General features: G+C 43.9%; 1 protein-coding gene across 1 annotated transcript in view; it reads right to left on the bottom strand.

The window, feature by feature from the left end:
* Positions 1 to 23,209, bottom strand: part of HGSNAT (heparan-alpha-glucosaminide N-acetyltransferase) — a 44,864-nt gene extending 21,655 nt beyond the window's left edge. Inside the window, 6 exon segments of the mRNA XM_047771751.1 lie at positions 1,507 to 1,576; positions 6,328 to 6,397; positions 10,103 to 10,224; positions 10,676 to 10,812; positions 15,072 to 15,187; positions 22,972 to 23,209. Of these exon segments, the coding sequence (XP_047627707.1) occupies positions 1,507 to 1,576; positions 6,328 to 6,397; positions 10,103 to 10,224; positions 10,676 to 10,812; positions 15,072 to 15,187; positions 22,972 to 23,194 (738 nt within the window). The 5' untranslated portion in view covers positions 23,195 to 23,209.

Consider the following 23,209-nt stretch of genomic DNA (forward strand, 5'->3'; position numbering starts at 1 on the left):
TTCTGGACAACACTGTAATTTGCTTCTGTAAGACCCCACCTAGAGGTTTGGTTTTTCACCTTATTTGGTTTTGTGCCTCCTGCTGACCCGGCAGTGGCCAAGCCGATCAATGACCACAAGGGACATCAGGAACAAGGTAAGAGCAAGTATGGCCGTAAATGGACATAAATATGGCCACAGGAAATGATTAACACGAAAAACATGTTCGGTTGTCACAGCAAGCCATCACTTTTATAGATTTTTTTTCTGGCCATGCACGTGGCATGCAGAAGTTCCTAGGCCTGGCGTTTCCACTGTGGCTCAGCAGATTAAGAACCCAACATAGTGTCTGTGAAGATGCAGGTTCCATCCCTGGCCTTGCCCAGAGGATTAGGATCTGACATTACCACTAGCTGTGGTGTAGGTCACAGATGAGGCTCAGATCTGGTACTGCTGTGGCTGTGGTGCAGGCCTGCAATTGCTGCTCTGATTTGACCCCTAGCCCAGGAACTTCCATGAGCCGCAGGTACGGCCTTGAAATGAAAAAAAAAAGGAGAGAAAGAAGTTTCCAGGCCAGGGATTGAACCCATGCCACAGCAGCAAAAGCAGTGACAATACCAGGTCCTTACCCCCTGAGCCACCAGGGAACTCTCTATAGATTTACTATTGGTGCCTCTTATTCTTTTTTTTTTTTTTTTTGTCTTTTTGCTATTTCTTGGGCCGCTCCCGTGGCATATGGAGGTTCCCAGGCTGGGGGTCCAATCGGAGCTGTAGCCACCGGCCTACGCCAGAGCCACAGCAACGCAGGATCCGAGCCGCGTCTGCAACCTACACCACAGCTCATGGCAACGCCGGATCCTTAACCCACTGAGCAAGGGCAGGGACCGAACCCGCAACCTCATGGTTCCTAGTCAGATTCGTTAACCACTGCGCCACGCCGGGAACTCCGGTGCCTCTTATTCTTTTGTTTCCATCTTGATACTCTCTACTTAACTGGACGAATTCAATAGTGCTGCTGGCAGAGTGAAAACAATCTGCACGCCCAGCATCACAATGAAGCCCAAGCTCCAGCCTCACAAAGAAAGAGAAAGGACTGCACCCTTTACAGAGGCCAGAGGAGACTGCTATTTATTAAGAATGCAAGACACTGGAAGTTCCCCTTGTGGCTCAGCAGAAACGAATCCGACTAGTATCCATGAGGATGCAAGTTCGGTCCCTGACTTCACTCTGTGGTTCAGGGGATCTGGAGTTGTCATGAGCTGTGGTATAGGTCGCAGATGCAGCTCCGATTCTGCACTGCTGTAGCTACAGCATAGGCTGGCAGCTGCAGCTCCGACTGGACCCCTACCTTGGAAACTTTCATATGCCACAGGTGCAGCCCTTAAAAAAAAAAAAAAAAAAAAAGAATGCAGGACACACAACCTGGCCTTCCAAAACATAAGATAATAAAGATTATTCAATGGGGAACTGTCAATTCCAAATCTAGGAAACTACCCAGAGCACACATGATGTGCTCCAGTAACTCACAGAATTGATGAGGCGATCGGTTTCCCGCGTGTTTATTGCTTTAGAAATCCAATTATGAAAGTCTTCCAAACTGTAAATAAATAAAAGGCTCGGTTATCTGACTTTCTTTGGAAGCATTTTCAGAATGATATCAATCTGAAAGAAAATTAAAGTTCACATTCTATACAACTTAAAGAATTAGACATTTTAAAGTTTTTTTAATGAAGCAAAAGTAGGAATCAAAGTTTACAATAGCAGTACTTTCAAACGCTCAACCCTGACAGCATGGGTTCCTCATTAATGAAAGAGGAATAAAGACAGTTGCCAAGGAGGAGGAGGAAGGAGTGGGATGGACGGGGAGTTTGGGGTTATAGATGCAAACTATTCCATTGAGAATGGATAAGCAATAAGATCCTGCTGTACAGCCCAGAGAACTATATCCAATCTCTTGGGACAGAATATGATGTGAGACAGTACAAGAAAAAGTGTGTGTGTGTGTGTGTGTGTGTGTGTGTGTGTGTGTATGACTGGGTCACTATGCTGTACTATAGAAATTGGCACAACTTGGCACCACTGTAAATCAACTATACTTTAATAAAAAAATAAAACAGGAGTTATTGAGGTAACAATCCTGACTAGTATCCATGGCTCAGAGGCAACAACTGTGGCTCAGAGGTAACAATCCTGACTAATAGCCATGAGGATGCAGGTTTGATCCCTGGCCACCCTCACTGAGTTAGGGATCCGGCGTTGCCATGAGCTGTTGTGTAGGTCACAGAATCTGCTCGGATTCTGAGTTGCTCTGGCTGTGGAGTGGGCTGGCAACTGTAGCTCCAATTCGACCCCTATTCTGGGAACTTCCAAATGCTGCAGATACGGCCCTAAAAGCAAAATAATAAAATAAATTAGGTTTCAATGATTAAAAAAAGAAAGGCTGGATATAAAAGAAATTAGGGAATTCCCATTTGGCCCAGTGGTAAGGAATCTGACTAGTACGCAGGAGGATGAAGGTTCGATCCCTGGCCTTGATCAGTAGGTTGGGGATCTGGCATTGCTTTGAGCTGTGGTGTAGGTTGCAGACTCAGCTAAGATCCTGTGTTGCTATGACTATGGCTGTGGTGTAGGCCAGCAGCTGCAGCTCCAATTCGACCTTTAGCCTAGGAATTTCCATATGCCTCAGGTTCAGCCCTAAAAAGACAAAAAAAAAAAAAAGTTATATGTTGAGAACTGGAAATCAAACTTGTGTTGAAGATAATTCCCTATGTGTTCGTCTTTAAAATATACCATATTACCCTGTTTGAAAAAATTATTTTGGAGAATAAAAGAACTTAAAACCAAAAGAAAAAAAAAAAAAGGGAGCCTTCATTCAACAGTGTCGTGAGGATGAGAGGTGATCATTATTCCCCATGACTAGAATTCTGATTGACAACATGTTAAAGTCAGGACAGCAAAAGGCTGCAAATAACCACATGTGCTCAATGCAGCAATGACTGATCACAGTGTCTGCAAGCTGTAAGAGATGAGCTACGGCTGTTAAAACAGCAGGACAGTGCAGCAACGTGGATGGACCTAGAGAGGATCATGGAGTGAGTCAATGACAAACACTTACATGTGGAATCTAAAACACGACACAAAGGAACCTACCTACGAGACAGAAACAGACTCACAGACGTACATACAGAACAGACTTGTGGTTGCCAAGGGGGAAGAGGAAGGAAGTGGGAGGGACTGGGGGTTTGGGGTTAGATGGCAAATTACTACATACAGGATGGATAAGCAACAAGGCCCTACTATACAACACAGTGAGCTCTATTTACTATCCTGGGATAGACCATAGTGGAAAAGAATTTTAAAAGGAATGTATATATGTGTATAACTGAGTCACTCTGCCGTACAGCCGAAATTTGCTTAAATATTCTTTATTCAAGTATAGCTGATTTACAATGTTATACCAATTTCTGCTGTAGAGCATAGTGACCCAGTCACACATACACATATTCTTTTTCTCATAATATCTTTCACCATGTTCGATCCCGAGAGATTGGATACAGTTCCCTGTGCTGTGTTGTAGGACCGCATTGCTCATCCATTCTAACAGTTTACAGCAATAATTAACACAACATTGTAAATAAAGTATATGTCAAGAAAATAAATTTTAAAAATGTAAAAATGTAAAAAATAAAACAGTAGGAACAGGATAGTCAAGGTGTACAGCTGACTTTCTCTCAACCCTGATTTTATTAATATTTGTCTGCTCTGGAAAAAAAAAAAAAAGAATGTCCATACAAAGAAATATAAATACAAACAGGGAGTTCCCATCGTGGCTCAGCGGTTAACAAATCCAACTAGGAACCATGAGGTGGCGGGTTCGATCCCTGCCCTTGCTCAGTGGGTTAAGGATCCGGCGTTGCCGTGAGCTGTGGTGTAGGTTGCAGACCCGGCTCGGATCCCGCGTTGCTGTGGCTCTGGCGTAGGCCTGTGGCTACAGCTCCGATTGGACCCCTAGCCTGGGAACCTCCATATGCCGCGGAGCGGCCCAAAGAAATAGCAAAAAGACAAAAAAAAAAAAAAGAAAAAGAAAAAATATAAATACAAAGAGCAAAACCTAGTATTCCAGACTCAATGGCAAAATAAATAAAAATGCGTGTATGCAAACTGAGAAAGTCTGAAAGTGACCTTGGAGTGATTCAGTCAGTTACTGTGCTGGGGTCTCTCTCTTGGATCAGTGGTTTAGTGCCGAAAGATATCCAGATAAGATTAAATTGATTTACACGAGTAACAAAAGATAAATACATTAACTCGTTTTTTTAAAGAAAAACTCGTTTTTTAAAGAGTTCTTAGGAAAAATCAAACAGTTTATCTTAGCTCTTTCACACAATGTTTTCATTCTGAGTTAGTTTACTTCTCCCCTTCTCTTTTTTAAATTTTTCAGTGGAAACGAATCCTGATTTCTAAGACACTAAAGATTGCTTAGTGACTTGATGGGGTAATATCATTTGTTATTTACAACCCCTGAAATTTTCTAGGATGGTTTCACTTTCATTTTGCGCCCCTAAGAATAAGAACAGGAGGAATTCCCTGGTGCCCTAGGGATTAAGGACTTGGCATTGTCACTGCTGTGGCTCAGGTTCAACCCCTGGCCCAGGAATCTCCACATGCCACGGCATGGTCAAAAAAATTTAAAAAAAAACAAGAACTTTCCAAGTTTATGTCCCCACATTTGATGATTAAAATCCACAAATCCTTTCTCAAACTCAACAACCATGGCAAACTCAGAGCTCCAGGCCAATTTGTTCTTTTTCAAATAATAATGATTACCTTGCATTTTTTATTTGGAATATGAGAGCAATTAAATTTGTCCTTTTAGTAGGTACATGTCTTTGATGAGAAAATCAAGAGAATGCATATCTTTGAGTATAAATCATCAAGGGCTTTCCAGTGGAAATTACACAAAACATTTCTAAAAACTGAGTCCTTTTATGTACTGTGCTTCTAGCTCTCTTGATACTGAAACGTGTAATAAACTTTATGTTACCAGAAATTGGAGACATTGAAAATAAATCTTCTATTTAAAAAAAAAGTATATGTTAGCCTGGCAAAAAAAAATGCATGTTTTGGAGTTCTTGCTGTGGTGCAATGGGATCGACAGTGTCTCTGGAGCACTGGGACGCAGGTTCAATCCCTAGCCCAGCACAGTGGGTTGAGGATCTGACATTGCCCCGGCTATAGCTTAAGGTTGCAACTGTGGCTTGGATCTGATCCCCTGATCCCTTGCCTGGGAACTCCACATGCCGTGGGACAGCCAAAAAAAAAAAAAAAAAAAGCATGTTTTGCATAAAGTTTGCACATTTGAGTTATTCAATAAATCATAGGATTTTTTTCCTTTTCTTATTTTTGGTCATGGACAGTTCCACACATATACATACGCATAAGCAGACACTCCAGTATAACGACCCTGCATGGACCCATCACCTACCTCAACAAGTGTCAGTCTTACTTCATCTATGCTCCCACCCACTGCCCCTTTCTCCTGCCTTGGCTTGATTATTATTACTTTTTTGGCTGCAACTGCATATGTGGAAATTCCTGGGCTAGGGATCAAACCTGAGCCACAGCAGTGATAATGCCAGATCCTTAACTCCTGGGCCACCGGGGAACTCCCTGGGCTTTATTATTTTAAAGAAAAGTCACAGTCATCATACCATTTCACCCAGAAATACTTCACCATAAATACCTTTACTATTACTAAAAGATAAGGATTCTTTATTTTTAAATGTAACTACCATACTATTACCACATTTTAAAATATCAATAATTCCTTGGGAGTTCCCACTGTGGTGCAGTGGGTTAATGATCTGGCTTGTCTCTGCAGAGGCACTGGTTCAACCTGCAGCCCGATGCAGTGGGTTAAGGATCTGATATTGCTGTGGCTGTGGCATAGGTCGCAGCTGCACCTCTGATTCAGCCCCTAGCGTGGGAACTTCCATATGCTGTGGGTACAGCCATTAAAGAAAAAAAAAAAATCCTCAACATTATCAAATATCCAGTTCAATTTTCCTATCTTTTCTATAGTTTAATTGCTCAAATCAGTATCTAAACATGATCCATATATCCAGTCATAAAAATATATATATATTTTAGGAAGGGTGTACCTGCGGTATGTGGAGGTTCCTGGGCCAGGGCTCGAATCCACACCACAGCAGCAACCTGAGCCACAGCAATGACAACACTGGACCCTTAATCCAGTGCAGCACAAGGGAACTTCCTGAACATATTTTTCCTATATTCTATTTTTCCCATATTCTATTTTTCCCAACGTGTCCACCCCCAACCCCTGCTCACCTCATCAGGAACCTTAGAAAGGACAGCACAATGATGAGTGCCAGGCCGACAAGGAACGCAATACACACAGCTGCAAAGAGAAAAGACACGTCGTCACCAAAGGTGTGATTCTGAGCATCAGTGCAGTCCTGTCATTACAGTTAATGACATTAAGTTAAAAATGCAGACAAATACAAACAGAAACAAATGAGGGAAAAGTCTATATCCTTATGCTACATTTCCTGTTAAAACTGAGAACACTCTTCATGGGGTGTGTGTGGGGGGGAATTGTCATCGTGTACTCCAAAAATACAGAGAACAGTACAATAAACCCACATGCACTCATCACCTAGATTCTAGAATTATCAACACTGCATATATTAATTACTACTCTCCCCTTCTCCCCTCCTTGTGTGTTTGTGTGTGTGTGTGAAGTATTTTTAAGCAAGTTCCAGATATCAGGTTATTTCTTCCCTACATCTTCAGGATGCACACCTGGGACATGATGAAGCTCCTGACGTCACCCCTGAGGAGGGCACAAGAGTCACTTCTGCAGGACTCCCCTCGAGACACTCCACCAGATACGCCCAGCCTCTTCCCAGTCACGAGAGGGCAGCAGGCAAACCCAAGTAACAACATTGGCCAGTTCTCCTCAAAAATGTCAAGGTCAGGAGTTCTTGTTGTTGCTCAGCAGTAATGAACCCGACCAGTCTCCTTGAGGATGCAGGTTCGATCCCTGGCCTCACTCAGTGGGTCAGGGATCGGCAGTGCTGTGAGCTGTGGTGTAGGTTGCAGACGTGGCTCAGATCCCAAGTTGCTATGGCTGTGGTGTAGACCGGCAGCTGCAGCTCCAATTCAGCCCCTAGCCTGGGAATTTCCATATGCAACAATCATGCCCCTTAAAAATATATATATATATATATGCTTTTTGTAATCCCTGTATTCAGATCAGGATCCAAGCGAGGTTTGTACTAGTAAGTGTCTTAAATCTCATGCATCCATCAGCAGCCACAGTCCCCTATCAGCACATATCATTCGCATTCTTGATCTGCCAGGACACTTGTGCCTGGGCTTGTTTGTTCCTCCATCCTCCAAGTGTTCTGTAAGTGGGAGATGAGCTGTCAAGCCTCGGCTGAGAAGCTCCCCGGCAACAATGTGCAGGGGCTCTTTCCCACCGGGAGAGAACTTCCTGCTTCTGGCCATGTGCCTGACACATGCATCCAGCTGGGGATAGCCTGCCCGTAAAGTTCCCCTTTCATCCAGTGATTCCACCCACTCATGATTTTTCCTTGAAACAATTAGGTCATTAGTTGATGCAAAATATTCTGCCATTCTGCCACATTTATTAGCTGGGCTTTTCTGTAAAGGATCTACCTTCACCATCTAGGACTATTTCCTTATCATAAAAATACAGTCAAAACAGGACTGGTGGGACAGAGGATCCTTCCTTTAAAGTGAGAAATTTATTTTTTTTCTGCCTTTATTTAAAAAAAATCTAATGTACAGTTGATTTACAATGTTATGTAAATTTCTGCTATATAGCAAAGAGATTCAGTCATACACATACACACACACACACACACACACACTATGTTGGGTTTGGGTTCTTAACCCAGTGAGCCACAGTGGGAACTCAAGTGACAACTTTTCTTTTTGCTTTTTAGGGCTGCACTAACGGCCTATGGAAGTTCCCAGACTAGCAGTTGAATCAGAGCTACAGCTGCTGACCTGTACCGCAGGCACAGCAAGTTGGGATCCCAGCTGCATCTGTGACCCACACCACAGCTCACAGCAACACAGGACCCTTAACCCACTGAGCTAGGCCAGAGACCAAACCTGCATCCTCACGGATACTAGTCGAATTTGTTACTGCTCAGCCATGACGGGAACTCCTCAAGTGATAACTTTAAATCATACCAGTTAACATCAGGTATCCTTGTGTACTTGTTCTCTCCAAAAGCAACCAAAGTATTGCTTTTACTTTTGTTTGGGGAAGGGGACCTTGTGCCTTTTAGCTTCATAATGAACTCTTTGGTTTCTGAATGTTCAATGTATTTCCATCAATTACATTCGTTATTCTCAATCCCTTTTTTTTTTTTGGCTGCATCCACAGCATGTGGAAGTTCCTGAAACAGGGATTGAACCCATAGCACAGCAGTGACAGGAGCCACTGCAGTGATAGTGCCTGGCCCTTAACCTGCTGCACCACCAGAGAACTCCTCCTGATTCTTTTTTAATGATTAAAACTGCCCTTTCATGTTGGCTCTTACCAGTGTTCTTCTGACACGACCCCACAGTCTGCAACAGCAGCACTGTGAATAGTTCTTACTTCTCGCTACAGTACCAGGGATTTCTGACACTAAATATGGGCTCAGAGTGACAGATTTTCTCCAGTGATCAGCGAATGAATGATCCCTCCTTAGCCCAAGGGGATCTGGACTGTCAAAGATACATAGAGGAGGAGTTCCCATCATGGTGCAGTGGTTAACGAATCCAGCTAGGAACCATGAGGTTGCGGGTTTGATCCCTGGCCTCGCTCAATGGATTAAGGATCCGGCGTTGCCATGACCTGTGGTGCAGGTTGCAGACGCGGCTCGGATCCCTCGTTGCTGTGGCTCTGGCATAGGCCGGTGGCTACAGCTCTGATTCGACCCCTAGCCTGGGAACCTCCCTATGCCACGGGAGCAGCCCAAGAAATGGCAAAAAGACAAAAAAAAAAAAATAGATACATACAGGAAACACTGTACCCTAAATCCTAAAGCAAGGAAGGACAATGGCCAGTCAACTGCCCTATTTCTATTTTCCGTTGCATTAACTTTTTTGGCTTACTGATACTTCGTAATTAAACTAAATGAAAATTATGAGAATATGTTGATATTTCAAATAATTTTTCATATATCATAGAGTTTTCTTTTTTGGCCACACCCATGGCATGCAGAAGTTCCTACACCAGGGATTGAACCCATACTACAACATCAACCTGAGCCACTGCAAGGACAATGCCCAATCCTTACCCTAGGGCGCCACAAGAGAATTCCATAATTTTCCTTTTTAAATTTTATTTATTTATTTATTGGCCGCATCTGTAGCATATGGAAGTTCCCAGGCCAGGGATCAAATCTGAGCCACAACTTCAACCTCCATCACAGCTGCAGCAACAGCAGATCCTTATCCCACTGTGCTAAAATAATTTCTTTTTATTTGCATTTTAGGACCACACGGGTGACATATGGAAGTTCACAGGCTAGGGACTGAACTGGAGCTATAGCTGCCGGCCTACACCGTAACCACAGCAACACAGGAACTGAGCTGAGTTTGCAACCTACACCACAGCTCTGGGCAATGCCGGATCCTTAACCCACTGAGTGAGGCCAGGGATCAAACCCACAGCCTCACAGTTCCTAGTTGGATTCGTTTCCGCTGCACCACGACAGGAACTCCTATTTTTTAACTTTATTAAAGTGTAGTTGTTTCACAATGTTGGGTTAATTTCTACTGTACAACAAAATGATTCAGTCATATGTATATATATTTTTTTCATAATCTTTTCTATTATGGTTTATCATAGGATATTGAATTCAGTTCCCTGTGGACCACAGTAGGATCTTGTTTATCCATCCTATATACACTAGTTTGACATAATTTTTTAGTATACACCGATGACCAATAACTACATTATAAATATACTCTAACTACATTCCAGGATGTAAATTACCCAAGGTGTTGCAAACAGTACTCAGAAACTAAGACCTTTGAAAATGCAAACTTATAAAATCAACCAAGAGCATGTACTTACGAAGGTTACTGTCAACTGGCTTCTCGTTGACAACCAGGTCACATGCAATTTCACTGACTCCATCATGGGTGTGCTTTACCAAAAGAGAATAGTTTCCAAATTCTCCAAATTTGTACTCTAGCCTACAACGATCAGAAAAGAAACATTGTTAAGTTAAGAAATAAGGAGCTGGATTTTGGTAACATTATCCAGGCAGAGTGACAGCCATTCCTGGGTACAGGTAAGGGACGATGAAGAAAGACTTTTCCTGTGGCATACGGAAGTTCCCAGGGCCAAGGGTCCAAATGGAGCTGCAGCTGAGGGCCTGAGCCACAGCCACAGGAACACCAGATCCAAGCCACATCCGTAACCTACACCACAGCTAACAGCAACACCAGATCCTTAACCCACTGAGCAAGGCCAGGGATCCAACTCACATCCCCACAGAGATAACATGGGGTCCTTAACCCACTGAGCCATGAAGGGAACTCCAGAGAGAGATTCTGAAAGAAGAAAAAGCCAAAAGCTAAATAGGAAAAAAAAAAAGAGAAAAAAATGCAGACTTCCATAGGTCACATCAAAGCAGGTACGAACCTACAAACTTCCTTTTCCTGCGCAGTGTCATTAAGCTGCAGGATGGATCCGTGCTGGGTGCTCACGGCCACGGCTGCAGTGCTGGGCTTCCCGGATTTCCCACCCCAGGAAACGTTGACCAGGACCTGGAGCAAGCACTGCACAATTAAAGCACAGCAAAGGGTTAGGGCGTTGAAAGTCTGTTGTTGTTGGACATGCAACTGAAGACCCTGGGTAACTTTTCCTTTAGATGTATAAAAACCTTGTAAATTTCAATAGCATAAATAAAATGTGTCTATATAACTAGGTGTTGCTATGAATCTGTACAACCTTTATTTAAAGGTAAATTCTTCACTTGATGAACAAATACATTAACTCTTGCATTCTACTGTTTAACTTAATATTATTTAACAAATAAATTTCCATGATTCTTCTCAATTTGCATATTTATAATCTCTAATGGTTACACTATGTTCCGTCAAATACTCTAGTTATGAATATTTAGTCAGCTTTCAAAGTTTTGGTTTTTTTTGCATAAAACATATAAATTGTTTTAAAAGATAATTCAGTTATATAATAGGATAATAGAGCTATACTTATATTTGTAATTTATATAAGGTGTATTGCTTTGAAAGGTACATAATTTAATTATACAAAACATGTTTTATTATGTTATATATTACAATATACTTGTAATTTATATAAATTACATTGTTTTAAAAGATCTACACCTGATATTCTTATTCCTTTCAATTCTTTCCCCAAAATTAATTTCCAAAAATGAGACTAAAGGATAAAAAATAATTATTTTAATGGTTCTTGTTACATATGGCCAAAGAGCACTCAAATAAGAAAAATGACAATATATTTATTTCTCATTAGTCTTACCAGGACTTATTCCTTTTGTTCAGGTACTAGATATTTATGATCTCACAGGATTAAGATTATATTTTACATTATCAGTAGATTAAATAAATCAATATTCTTTTGCTATTTTATGTTCCCTACAGTGTGAACCACCTAGTAGGCATGAAATTTCCTCAAACATAATCTTAGAAATGTACATGTCCTCATATACTGTAATATTAAACTTTTTACTTTCTCAAATATTTCCCCATTCTAGTGCTTTCATCTTGTTATATTCTGTTGTTTTTGCTGGCAGTGCCTGCACCATGTAGAGGTTCCCAAGCCAGAGATGGAACCTGAGCCACAGCAGTAACAATGCCAGATCTTTAACCCGCTGCACCTCCAATTTTTTGAACTTTAAATTGATCACTTGTGGAGTTCTTGTTGTGGCTCAGTGGGAAAAAATCCAACTAGAATCCATGAGGATGTGGGTTCAATTCCTGGCCTTGCTCAGTGGGTCTGGGATCAGGCATTGTCCTGAGCTGTGGGGTCAGTTGTAGATGGGCTCAGATGCCATGTTGCTTTGGCCGTGGTGTAGGCTGACAGCTGCAGCTCCAATTGGACCCCTACCCTGGAAACTTCAGCCCTAAAAAGTGAACAAATAAACAAGTCATTTGTAACTGTTCATTGGACTATAATGTTTTTGTTGTTGTTGTTGTTGTTGTTGCCCTACAGCATATGGAGTTCCTGGGCCAGGGATCAGATCTGAGCCACAAGTGTAACCTACTGTGATGCTGGATCCTTAACCTCCTGCACCTGGGTATCGAACCCATGACCCAGCACTCCGGAGATGCGGCCTATCCTGTTGAGCCAAAGCACAAAGTCTGGACCCAAATTATTTTAATGTCAGTTGACATATACATCCCATCTTCTAATTTAACTAATTTCCATTGTTCCCTTAAATGTATCAATAATTTATCAATCATATGACTTTTATTTTAGAAAACCTTCTCTTGACTCATGCTTATTTCTATTTTTTTCTTCATTTGCAGTTTCCATAGTTATTATTTTTAGTGCTTCCCTTTTTTTGTTTGGATGATGACACTGCACTGCTTTCCAAAACCTTGAGATCTTTACTCAGTAGCTTTGCATTTCCCCTTCTCTTTTTGATTAACATCAAGCAGGATCTGGAAAACAAACAGCCTATGAAGCTAAAGAAAGGGGACCCAGCACTTCCACATGGTAGCTGGGTGACCAGGAAAAAGTCACTTTCCTGCTCTTAACCTCAGCATCACCACCTGTAGAACCCATATATCCTGGATTGTTATGAGGATTAAATGAGTTATAATATACCTGATATACAGAGCAGGCCCTCAGCAAAGCACAGCTGCAACTTTTTTTTTTTTTTTTTTGTCTTTTCAGGCTGCACCTGTGGCATATGGCAGTTTCTGTGGCAGGGTTGAATCACAGCTGCAGCTGCCAGCCTATACCACAGCCACAGCATTGCCAGATCTGTAACCCACTGAACGAGGTGAGGGATGGAGCCCACATCCTCATGGATACTAGTGGGGTTCTTAACCCGCTGAGCCACAAGGGGAACTCCAGCAACTGCAACTTGCACTACCATTATCTTTATTGTCGGAAACATTTAGATAGAAATTTTCATAAGAATTGCTTTGGCCAGGTCAAAGACTTTTCTATGAAACACTGATGTTCGTATTGTATCTCCTATTATATTAGCTTTTGTTGTGCAAAGATATGAGATTGCAGAATGAATAATCTCTGATTTTGTATTTATTTAGTCTCTTTTGATTTAACACATAATTGATGTTTTGTTACATACAGATATTTTTGAAGTTATCAATTTTTTCTATTTAATTCAAGGTTCTTTGAGGTCCTTCTTGTGATAAAAGTCTTCTCTTGGCCTACCTTTTTAATATTACGGACATTGTATGTTTCACATTACTTTACAGAAGGTGTCAGGTACTGCTCCATCATCTTTCCAGCTGATACCCACACTGACAATGAGGATTTAAAAAAATTTTTTTGGCCATGCCCACAGCACATGGAAGTTCCCGGGCCAGGGATTGAACCTGCCCCACAGGGGTAACCCAAGTCATTGCAGTGACACACCAAATCCTTAACCTGCTGTGCCAGGAGAGAACTTCTAAATTAACTCCTAAATTTGGGTTTTTTTTAGCTATTTACACTACACAGGTCACTATCCATTAAAATTCCTCCTCTGAAGGTGGCACTCTGAAGCTCTTGATTTGGAAATAAAGAACATTTCATTTTATGTGGAAGAACGGCCTTGTCCTTAAAAAGCAGCAAGGGCTAGCATAGGAGTAACACCTTCAGATAAAATAAATCCTCTATCTTTACATATACACAACTATTTATAAAAGAGTTAATCAAAAAGCACCATGTAGCACAGAGAACGCTACCCAGTATTCTGCGATAATCTATGTGGGGAAAGAATCTGCAAAAGAATGGACGTGTGTACATGTATCACCGAGTCACTTGGCTGTACACCTGAACTTAACACAACATTGTAAGTCTACTAGGCTCCAATAAAATTAAAAACTAATTAATTAATTAAATCCCTTATTATCAGAAGGGCCCATCTCTGGACTCATGGCCTCCACAGTCCCCTCCATGCAGGATGCCCCATGTCTCACTCCTTTCCTCTCTGGTCCAGCCAGAGGGTTTTGTAGCGGGCAGAGGCATCAGATAAAACACACCCATCAACTCTCCTCATCACCAAGAACTGGTATTTATTTACTTATTTATTTTTGCTTTTTAGAGTGGCATCCACAGCATATGGAAGTTTCCCAGGCCAGGGTGGAACCAAAGCTAGAGCCACCAGCCTACACCACAGCCACAGCAATGCAGGATTCGAGCCGCATCTGCAACCTACACCGAAGCTCACAGCAACAGTGTATCCTTAACCCACTGAGCGAGCCCAGGACTGAACCTGTGTCCTCATGGATACTAGTAGGGTTCGTTACTGCTGAGCCATGACAGGATCTCTGAGAACTGGTTTTTAAAAGATGAGGTGTTCTCTTGCGGCTCAGCATATTAAAGATCCATGATTGTTGGGAGTTCTCATCGTGGCGCAGTGGAAACGAATCTGACTAGGAACCATGAGGTTGTGGGTTCAATCCCTGGCCTCAGTGCATTAAGCATCTGACGTTGCCATGAGCTGTGGTGTAAGTTGCAGAGGCAGTTCAGATCCTACGTTGCTATAGCTGTGGTGTAGGCTAGCCATCTGTAGCTCTGATTAACCCCTAGCCTGGAAACCTCCATATCCCGAGGGTGCAGCCCTAAAAGACAAAAAAAAAAAGACGAAAAGAAAGAAAAGAAAAGAAAAGAAAAGAAAAGAAATGGATGCTACCCACAGCCAGGCATTCTCTGAGACTCTGATAGTACTACTCCTGCATCTCTACATAGCCTGTTAGTTCTCTCACCTATATGCTGAAGTTAACATGTAAAGGATTTTAGGTCTGACAGCACCAAGGGTCATACAGACCAGTCCCAAAGCCAACAATACTAAGCAGCACATGGTACCTACTTGGTAGCAGCGCTCAGAACTCCAGTAGACAGTCAAGTTGGTCCCAGGCAATTCATTATGGATGAGCAGCAAAGCCTGGTCCATTTTCAGCTCCACATGCCTTTTTCTGTCTAAGTCTGTGAAAATTAGAAAAAAAAATTAGGGAGTTCCCATCATGGCTCAGTGGTAATGAACCTGACAGGTATCCATAAGGATGCATGATCAATCCCTGGCCTTGCTCAACAGGTTAAGGATCCAGCATTGCTGTGAGCTATGGTGTAGGACACAGACCTGGCTCAGATCCTGTGTTGCTGTGGCTGTGATGCAGGCTGGCAGCTGCAGCTCTGATTTGACCCCTAGCCTGGGAACTCCCATACGCTGCAGGTGTGGCTCTAAAAAGCAAAGAAAGAAAAAGAGAGTTAAAAGTAAATAAATAAAAACAATGAAAAACAAAGCACCTAAAAGAGACCAAGTGCATCTGAGTGAACACTGGCTTCTCAGGAGTGCTTCTCAAAGGCTGGGGTCTCTTGTTCCACATGCCATGTCCACACAGATGCATGCACCCACACACTCAAATGCACCCAGCACCCCCTCCTTCACATGGGCTTCTACTACAAACAAGGATTCAGTCAACAGCACTCACGCTGTAACTACATGAGCTACACTCATGGTGTAAGAGGTAGTATGAGGTCCTTACAATCATCACGTGCCCAGGCATGTCAGGCACTGAATTTAGTAGTTCCCATATACTTTCCATTTGATAAGATGACAGCCAGGCATTTTCTCCATTCTACAGATGAAGAAATTCAGGCTCATGGGATGACTAACTGCCCTTAGCCAGAGAGTTGTGCGGTGAACTCTGAAACTGATGTGAACCAAATTTCCCATATACTTTCCATTTGATAAGATGACAGCCAGGCATTTTCTCCATTCTACAGATGAAGAAATTCAGGCTCATGGGATGACTAACTGCCCTTAGCCAGAGAGTTGTGCGGTGAACTCTGAAACTGATGTGAACCAAATTTGTGACTTTCCCAACACCGCAAGTGTCGTGGCACATGTTAATCAGCTGTGAGCTGGGACAGGCCGCTTGTGAGACCTGCAAGACCCCAGACCAAGGGTCAGGACACATGGGGGAGCGGGGGCCTTGGGGGGCTGCATGTGCTTTCCAAGCTTGCTCGATGCCACTTTGGTTTGGAGCTCTGCATCTCTGGGGTTCCATGTGAGATATAAGACTGAGATAGAGAGAGGGTACATCTGAAGGGAGAAAGGGCCACTGCTCCAGATTCCTGGCCCCATCACTTCATCAGAAATGCTTAGGATTCCACACAGACCAGGCACATTCTGCCTCTAAGTCTGCCGACTTGGTATGAAAACAAAGTGAACTATGGTTGGCTGAAGTTCAAGCAAAATGTTTCATCCAGACCAACTGGGCCATTTACATCTGTTGTATGAAAAAGAAATTACCTTCTAGCTCCTAGGCAAAAGAAAAAAAGGAAAACTAGTATCCATGAGGATGAAGATTCTCTTGCTGGCCTCGCTCGGCAGGTTGGGGATGCTGTGAGCTGTGGTGTAGGTCACAGACGAGGCTCAGATCCCAAATTGCTGTGGCTGTGGCACAGGCTGGCAACTGTAGCACTGATTCAACCCCTAGCCTGGGAATGTCCATATGCCGTGGGTATGGCCCTGAAAAGCAAACAAACAAACAAACAAATAAATAAAAATAAAAACACAACTAGAAAGGCAACCATCTAGCTTTTTTTTTTTTTCCTTTTGGTCTTAGTTCAGTTTTTTTGGCTGCACCCACCACACAGGTTCCCAGGTCAGGAATTAAACTCAAGCCACAGCAGCGTCAATGCCAGATCCTTAACCACTGGGCCAGGAGGGAACTCTTCTATTTTGTAACATGAAAGCTTAATTCAGGACTCCCGAGTACCTCATCTGGAATGGTTAATGCAGGAAATTTTTTTTTTTCTTTTCACAGCTGCACCTGCAGCATATGTAAGTTCCTGGGCCAGGGGTCAAACTGGAGCTGCAGCTGCAACCTACACCACAGCCACAGGCAACACTGGATCCAAACCACATCTGTGATATATGCCACAGCTTATAAACAACGTTGGCCCCTTTACCCACTGAGCAAGGCCAGGGATCGAATCCACATCCTCACAGAAAAAACATCAGGACTTTAACCCACTTAGCCACAGTGCAAACTCCTAATTTGGGAAAGTCTTCACTGTAGCCAGCCTAAAGCCCTTGTTTGAAAGGTTTATCTTAGGGGTCCAGCTGTGGCTCAGTAGTAACAAACCCGACTAGTATCCATGAAGATGCAGGTTCGACCTCTGGCCTCACTCACTGGGTTAAGGATCTGGAGGTGCCATGAAGTCTTGGCTCAGATCTGGCATTGCTGTGGCTGTGGTGTAGGCCTACAGCTGCAGCTCCAATTCGACCCCTAGCCTGGGAACTTCCATATGCCTCGGGTGCGTCCCTAAAAAGACAAATTAAAAAAATAAAAGTTTATCCTAATTCACCCTTATTTAGCTCTCACTGAAGACAGAACACACAGTATATAACTCTTAATAATCTACTGTAGCTTTCCCCCCTAGACTAAAGCTTTATTAAACACTTTTTCTGTTCTTTGGTGTCCCTCCAGTGGAAGCACTGTTTGGGTTGGGAGTGCAACATGGTGGGTTAAGTGTGCGGACCCCAAACTGGGCCAACTTGAATTTGAATCCTGCTCTGCCTCAGTGTTCTCATCAATAAATCGGGGTGGTGGGGGAGTTCCTGTTGTGGCTCAGCAGGTAACGAGTCAGACTAGTAACCATGAGGACGCAGGTTCAATCCCTGACCTTGATCAGTGGGCTAATGAGCTGTGGCGTACGTTCATGTTTTGGATTCCATGTGGCTGTGGCTGTAGCACCGGCCAGCGACTACAGCTCCGATTCGACCCCTAGCCTGGGAACCTCCATATGCCACAGGTGTGGCCCTAAAAAAGTAAAAATAAATAAATAAATAAAATAAATAAATCAGGGGTGTGTATTTCAGAGGATTGTTGGGGAGGCAACAATTGATAATATATGCAAAGTGCTTGGCATGGAACCTCAAACAAAGTATTTTGTTTTGTTTTCTGGCCACGCCACCGATATGGAAGTTCCTGACCCAGGGATGGAATCTGAGCTGCAGCTGCAACCTACTCCACAGCTGCAGCAATGTTGGATCCTTCACCACAGGGGTACTCCACAAGGTACATGTTGACAAATGGTGATTACAACAATCCAGGCCACATCCAACTGACATCAGGTGCCTTATCAGAATCAGGAACATAGGGAGTTCCCATTGTGGCTCAGTGGTAATAAACCTGACTAGTATCCATGAGGATGCAGGTTTGATCCCTGGCCTTGCTCAGTGGGTTAAGGATCCAGTGCTGCCATGTGCTGTGGTGTAGGCCTGCAGCTGCAGCTCCAATTCAGCCCCTAGCCTGGGAACTTCCACATGCTGCATATGTGGCCCTAAAAAGCAAAGTAAAAGAAAAAAAAAAAAAGAATCAGGAACATGTGATTGATTTTTTAAACTTATTTCTTTTCTTTTAACCTCATTTCTAGTTTCTCACCACTCCTCATTTCTTCCAAGTATAAGAAATGATGCAGAAGTTCCCATTGCAGGTCAGCAGTAATGAGTAAGGATCCGGGGTTGCTGTGAGCTGTGGGATCAGTCAGACTCAGCTCAGATTCCTCTTTGCTGTGGCTATGGTGTAGGCCTGCAGCTACAGCTCCAATTCAACCCCTAGCCAGAGAATGTCCATATGCCACAGGTGCAGCCCTAAAAAGCAAAAAAAAAGCTACATCCCATACAAAAATTAAACTATAGACATCTGAAAATCAACATGTTCTTCTTCTTTTGACATTGTTCCTTAAGAATGAACTTCTAGGGAGTTTATATTGTGGCTCAGTAGGTTAATAACCCAACTAGTATCTTTGAGGATGTGGGTTCGATCCCTGGTCTTGCTCAGTGGGTTAAAGATCCAGCATTGCTGCAAGCTGTGGTGTAAGTCACAGAGGCAGCTCAGATCCAATGTTGCTGTGGCTGTGCAGTAGGCCTCAGCTGTAGCTCCAATATGACCCCTGGCCTGGAACTTCCATATGCCTCGGGTACAACCATAAAAAGAGAAAAAAAATGAATGAATGAATTTCTAGGAATGGAACTTTTAACCAAAAATAGATTTTTTTAACAGTTTTTCTTAGGTTTAACCAAATTCCTCTCCAATTTAGTGGGACTGATATATAAGGACAACTGTGGGTCACTAGCTCCCAGGTGACATGAGTAACTACACAATTACTGTGCACGAGGCCCCAACAGCCTCATGACACAGCTGCCACCGTCTCTGTTTTCTGGATGAGGCATGTGAGGCCTGGAGAGGTCAAGCAACTTGCCAGAGGTCACCCACCAGTGCCACCAGTCAGACCAGCCCCTAACCTCTATGCTCCCGCTCTCCTGAGATTAAGCTGATCTGTTCCCTAACAGCTGGGCTGGTTTACCGTTTTCCCCTGCTTTTTAGCTAATGTATAGAAAATATAATTTCCTGGGAGTTCCCATCACAGCTTAGCGGTAAGGAACTCAACTAGTATCCATGAAGACACGGGTTCAATCTTTGGCCTTGCTCAGTGGGTTAGAGGATCTGGCATTGCCATGAGCTGCAATATAGCTCAAAGACGCAGCTCGGATCTGGAGATGCTGTGGCCAGCAGCTGTAGCTCCAATTCAACCCCTAGCCCGGGAACTTCCTTATGCCATGGGTGTGGCCCTAAAAAGAAAAAAAAAAAAAAAAAAAAAGCCTGGACTCAACCACAGATCAATTTAAATCAGAATCTCTGACCAGCCAGTGTGATTTGACTTTCTGTATTTTTTAAATTGAGGTACAGTTGGTTTGTATTAGTTTCAGGTGCACCACATAGTGATTCAAAATTTGTATAGATTATATTCCATTTAAAGGTACTATAAAATATTGGCTATATTTCTGATGCTACACAATATATCCATGTAGCTTATTTTATACATAGTTTGTACCTCTTAGTCCCCTACCCCTATCTTGCCCCTCTCCCTTGCCTCTCCCCACTGGCAACCACTAGTTTGTTCTACCTACATCTGTGAGTCTATTTCTTGTTTTGTTATATTTATTTGTTTTATTTTAGCATACAGTATTTGCCTTTCTCTGTCTGACTTATTTCACTAAGGATAACACTCTCCAGGTACACCCATGTTGTTACAAATGGCAAAATTCCATTCTTTTTTATGGCTGAGTAATATTCCATTGTATATAGGCATATACATATTGTATATATATATATCACATCTTCTTCTGTTGATGGACACTTAGGTTGCTTCCATATCTTGGCTTTTGCAAATAGCACTGCTATGACATTGAGGTGTACATATCTTTTTGAATTAGTGTTTTTGCTTTTTCAGATATACACCCAGGAGTGGAACTGCTGGATCATAAGACAGCTCTATTTTTTGTTTTTTGAGAAATTCCATACTGTATTCCACCATGGCTGCGCCAATTTACATTCCCACCAACAGCGTACAAGGGTTTCCATTTCTCTACATTCTTGCCAACACTTGTTATCCTCCCTAAAACAAGATCAACCAAAAAACCTCCCAAGTAATGCTACTGTGCAGCCAAGGTTAAAGAAAACAGCTTGCATTATTTGAACTTTTATTTTTATTTTTTTGCCACACCTGCAGCATATGGAAGTTCCCAAGCCAGGGACTGAATCCAAGCCACAGCTGCAACCTATACCACAGCTGCAGAAACACCAGATCCTTAACCCACTGGGCCAGGGCTGGGGATTGAATCCAAGCTGCAGCAGCAACCCAAGCTGCTGCAGAGACAAAGCCAGTTCCCTAACCCATTGTGCCACAGCAGGAACTCCTGGACATTTTTTTAAAAACCAGTGAGTCTGTGGGATTAGCAGATGCAAACTATTATATACAGAATAGATAAACAAAAAGGTCCTACTGCAGAGCACAGAGAACCATATTCTATATTCTACGATAACCCATAATGGAAAAGAATATGAAAAAGAATGTATACGTGTCTGTATATGTGTATACACACACATATATATAACTGAACCACTTTGCTGTACAGCAGAAATTAACACAACATTGCAAGTTAACTATACTTCAATAAAATATAAAAAAAAACCCCAATGAGTCTATAATCTGAATCACATACACACGCAAAGGACAAAATTCCCCAGCCACCTGATATGATGCTGAAATTGAAACTGAGGCTCAATTTCTAGAAAAAGCTGTCAACTTCCATGCAGCTGACCTTGGAAATACCAGGGCAACCTCAAGGAGCATTACATACCGAAAACAACCCCCTCCTCCTCTTCCTGTGTCTTGGTGAAGAAATAAACCAAACAAAGTCACCTTTCAACAGTGCCCAGGGAATTGTACTGCTTGTACATTAGACTTTTACTTCATTTCCAAATATTTCATTTCTGGTTCTAGCTCTCTGCTCATAAGTGTCTTTGCTGAGCATATCTTAAAAGACATATTACTTTTCTCTTCCTTTCAAATAAACTTGAGTCCTCAAATCATATAAAGGTGGAGCTCTTATTAGGAATCCATCCAGACCAAACCTGGACTCCAGGTGGCACTAAAAGCCCGGCTGTCCCCGCTTTGTGGTAGTTCGGGGTGGATAGCTTCGGAACCCTACTAGTATGTTCTCCCTCACTACACGGAATCACTGTTTAGAAACCACCTTTTTCTTATAGTCCTGATCATTACCATTGACGACAAAGTACAAAAAGAGAATGCTGTATGGGATCTGTCCCTGTTAAGTTGTGACGGGTCGAATTACATAACCTCCTGAGGTCTGTTCCTCAATTATAAAGGGAGGGAGTGGATGAGATCCCAGCGGGAGTAGACAGGTACAAAACGTATTCAGTTAATACGCTTTTTTAAAATTCAATTCTGTTTTCATCCTACAACATTTTGATTGGGTGGGAGGAGCAGTTTGAACCACACACACTAACACTAAAACTCCTGTGATTTGATATGGAGAAGGGGATGGGAGGAAGGGAAGGTAAGGCAAGTGACTCAGTTTCCCAGGTGATAGATGAGATCTTCCCCAGAATCACAAACCGGATGTCCTGCACTTGGCTGGTCCCACCAACCCGGACCACAGCATCCCCTGGAAGGGACTTGGGACTAGGGTCCTGGTCCAAGTTGTTGTAGGGGAAGGCCCTGGAATTTGCCTTTTTTTCCATTTCCCTCGCGAGCTCTGAGACTGGCAAGCTGAGGAAACGCTCGCTGAGCAGAGGGCTGCTCGTCCCCGCCGTACGTCTGCATGACCCTCGCCGGCCCCTCCTGGGCCGTGGACCTCGCCCAGGGCTTCCCCGCCGGCCGCAGCCCCGGCGCTTCTCGGGTCACCGTGGAAGCGGAATCGCCCGGCGGAGCTGGGGAGGCGCGCTTGAAATCCAACACGTCGTCTCCGCCCCCAGCTCCCGAGGCTGCAGCAGCCCGCAGCCCAGCCCCGCAGACTCGGCTTCTCTGTCCCGCCGCGCACCGGGCTGCACACTTGGGCCGCAACTCCCGCGGATCGCCTTGATGCAGCGGAGGATGGAGGGCGCCGTCCCGGCTCTGATCAGCTTTGGATTTGAGGGGGTACAGGCCTCCAGGTCAAAGCACTCTATGGAGGCCGGGGCGCCCACCTTGCCCTCCCGCGCCCTCCCCCTGGTCGGGCCGACTACGGATGAGGGCCGGCCTCCTCGCACAAGCCCTGGCCCAGCTGCAGCGGCGCAGCGGAAACGACACGGGAGTTCCGGGCGCCGCTCCCCCTCTGAACCCCAGCCCGAACGCCGCCCCAGGGAAGGGACAGTCGCCGCCCCACGGGCCCAGCCTTAAGTCTCACTTACCTGGCGTCGGGGAGCTGCCGGGGGCCAGCAGCGCGGCGCTAAGCACGGACGCGGCCAGCAGCAGCGCAGCCAGCGCCCGTCCTGCGCCCTGAGCAGCATTCATGCCGCCGGCTGCCCCGGGCCGCCTCCCCCGCGCCTCCGCCGCTCGGCTCCCGACGCCGACGCCGACGCCGCGCTGCCGGAGCTCGCGTGGCTCCTCCGCAGACTGTAGCGCGCCCGTCATCGCCGGGCTCTTGGC

The sequence above is a fragment of the Phacochoerus africanus genome, chromosome 3 (genome assembly GCF_016906955.1).
Source record: "Phacochoerus africanus isolate WHEZ1 chromosome 3, ROS_Pafr_v1, whole genome shotgun sequence".
NCBI classification, from domain to species: domain Eukaryota; kingdom Metazoa; phylum Chordata; class Mammalia; order Artiodactyla; family Suidae; genus Phacochoerus; species Phacochoerus africanus.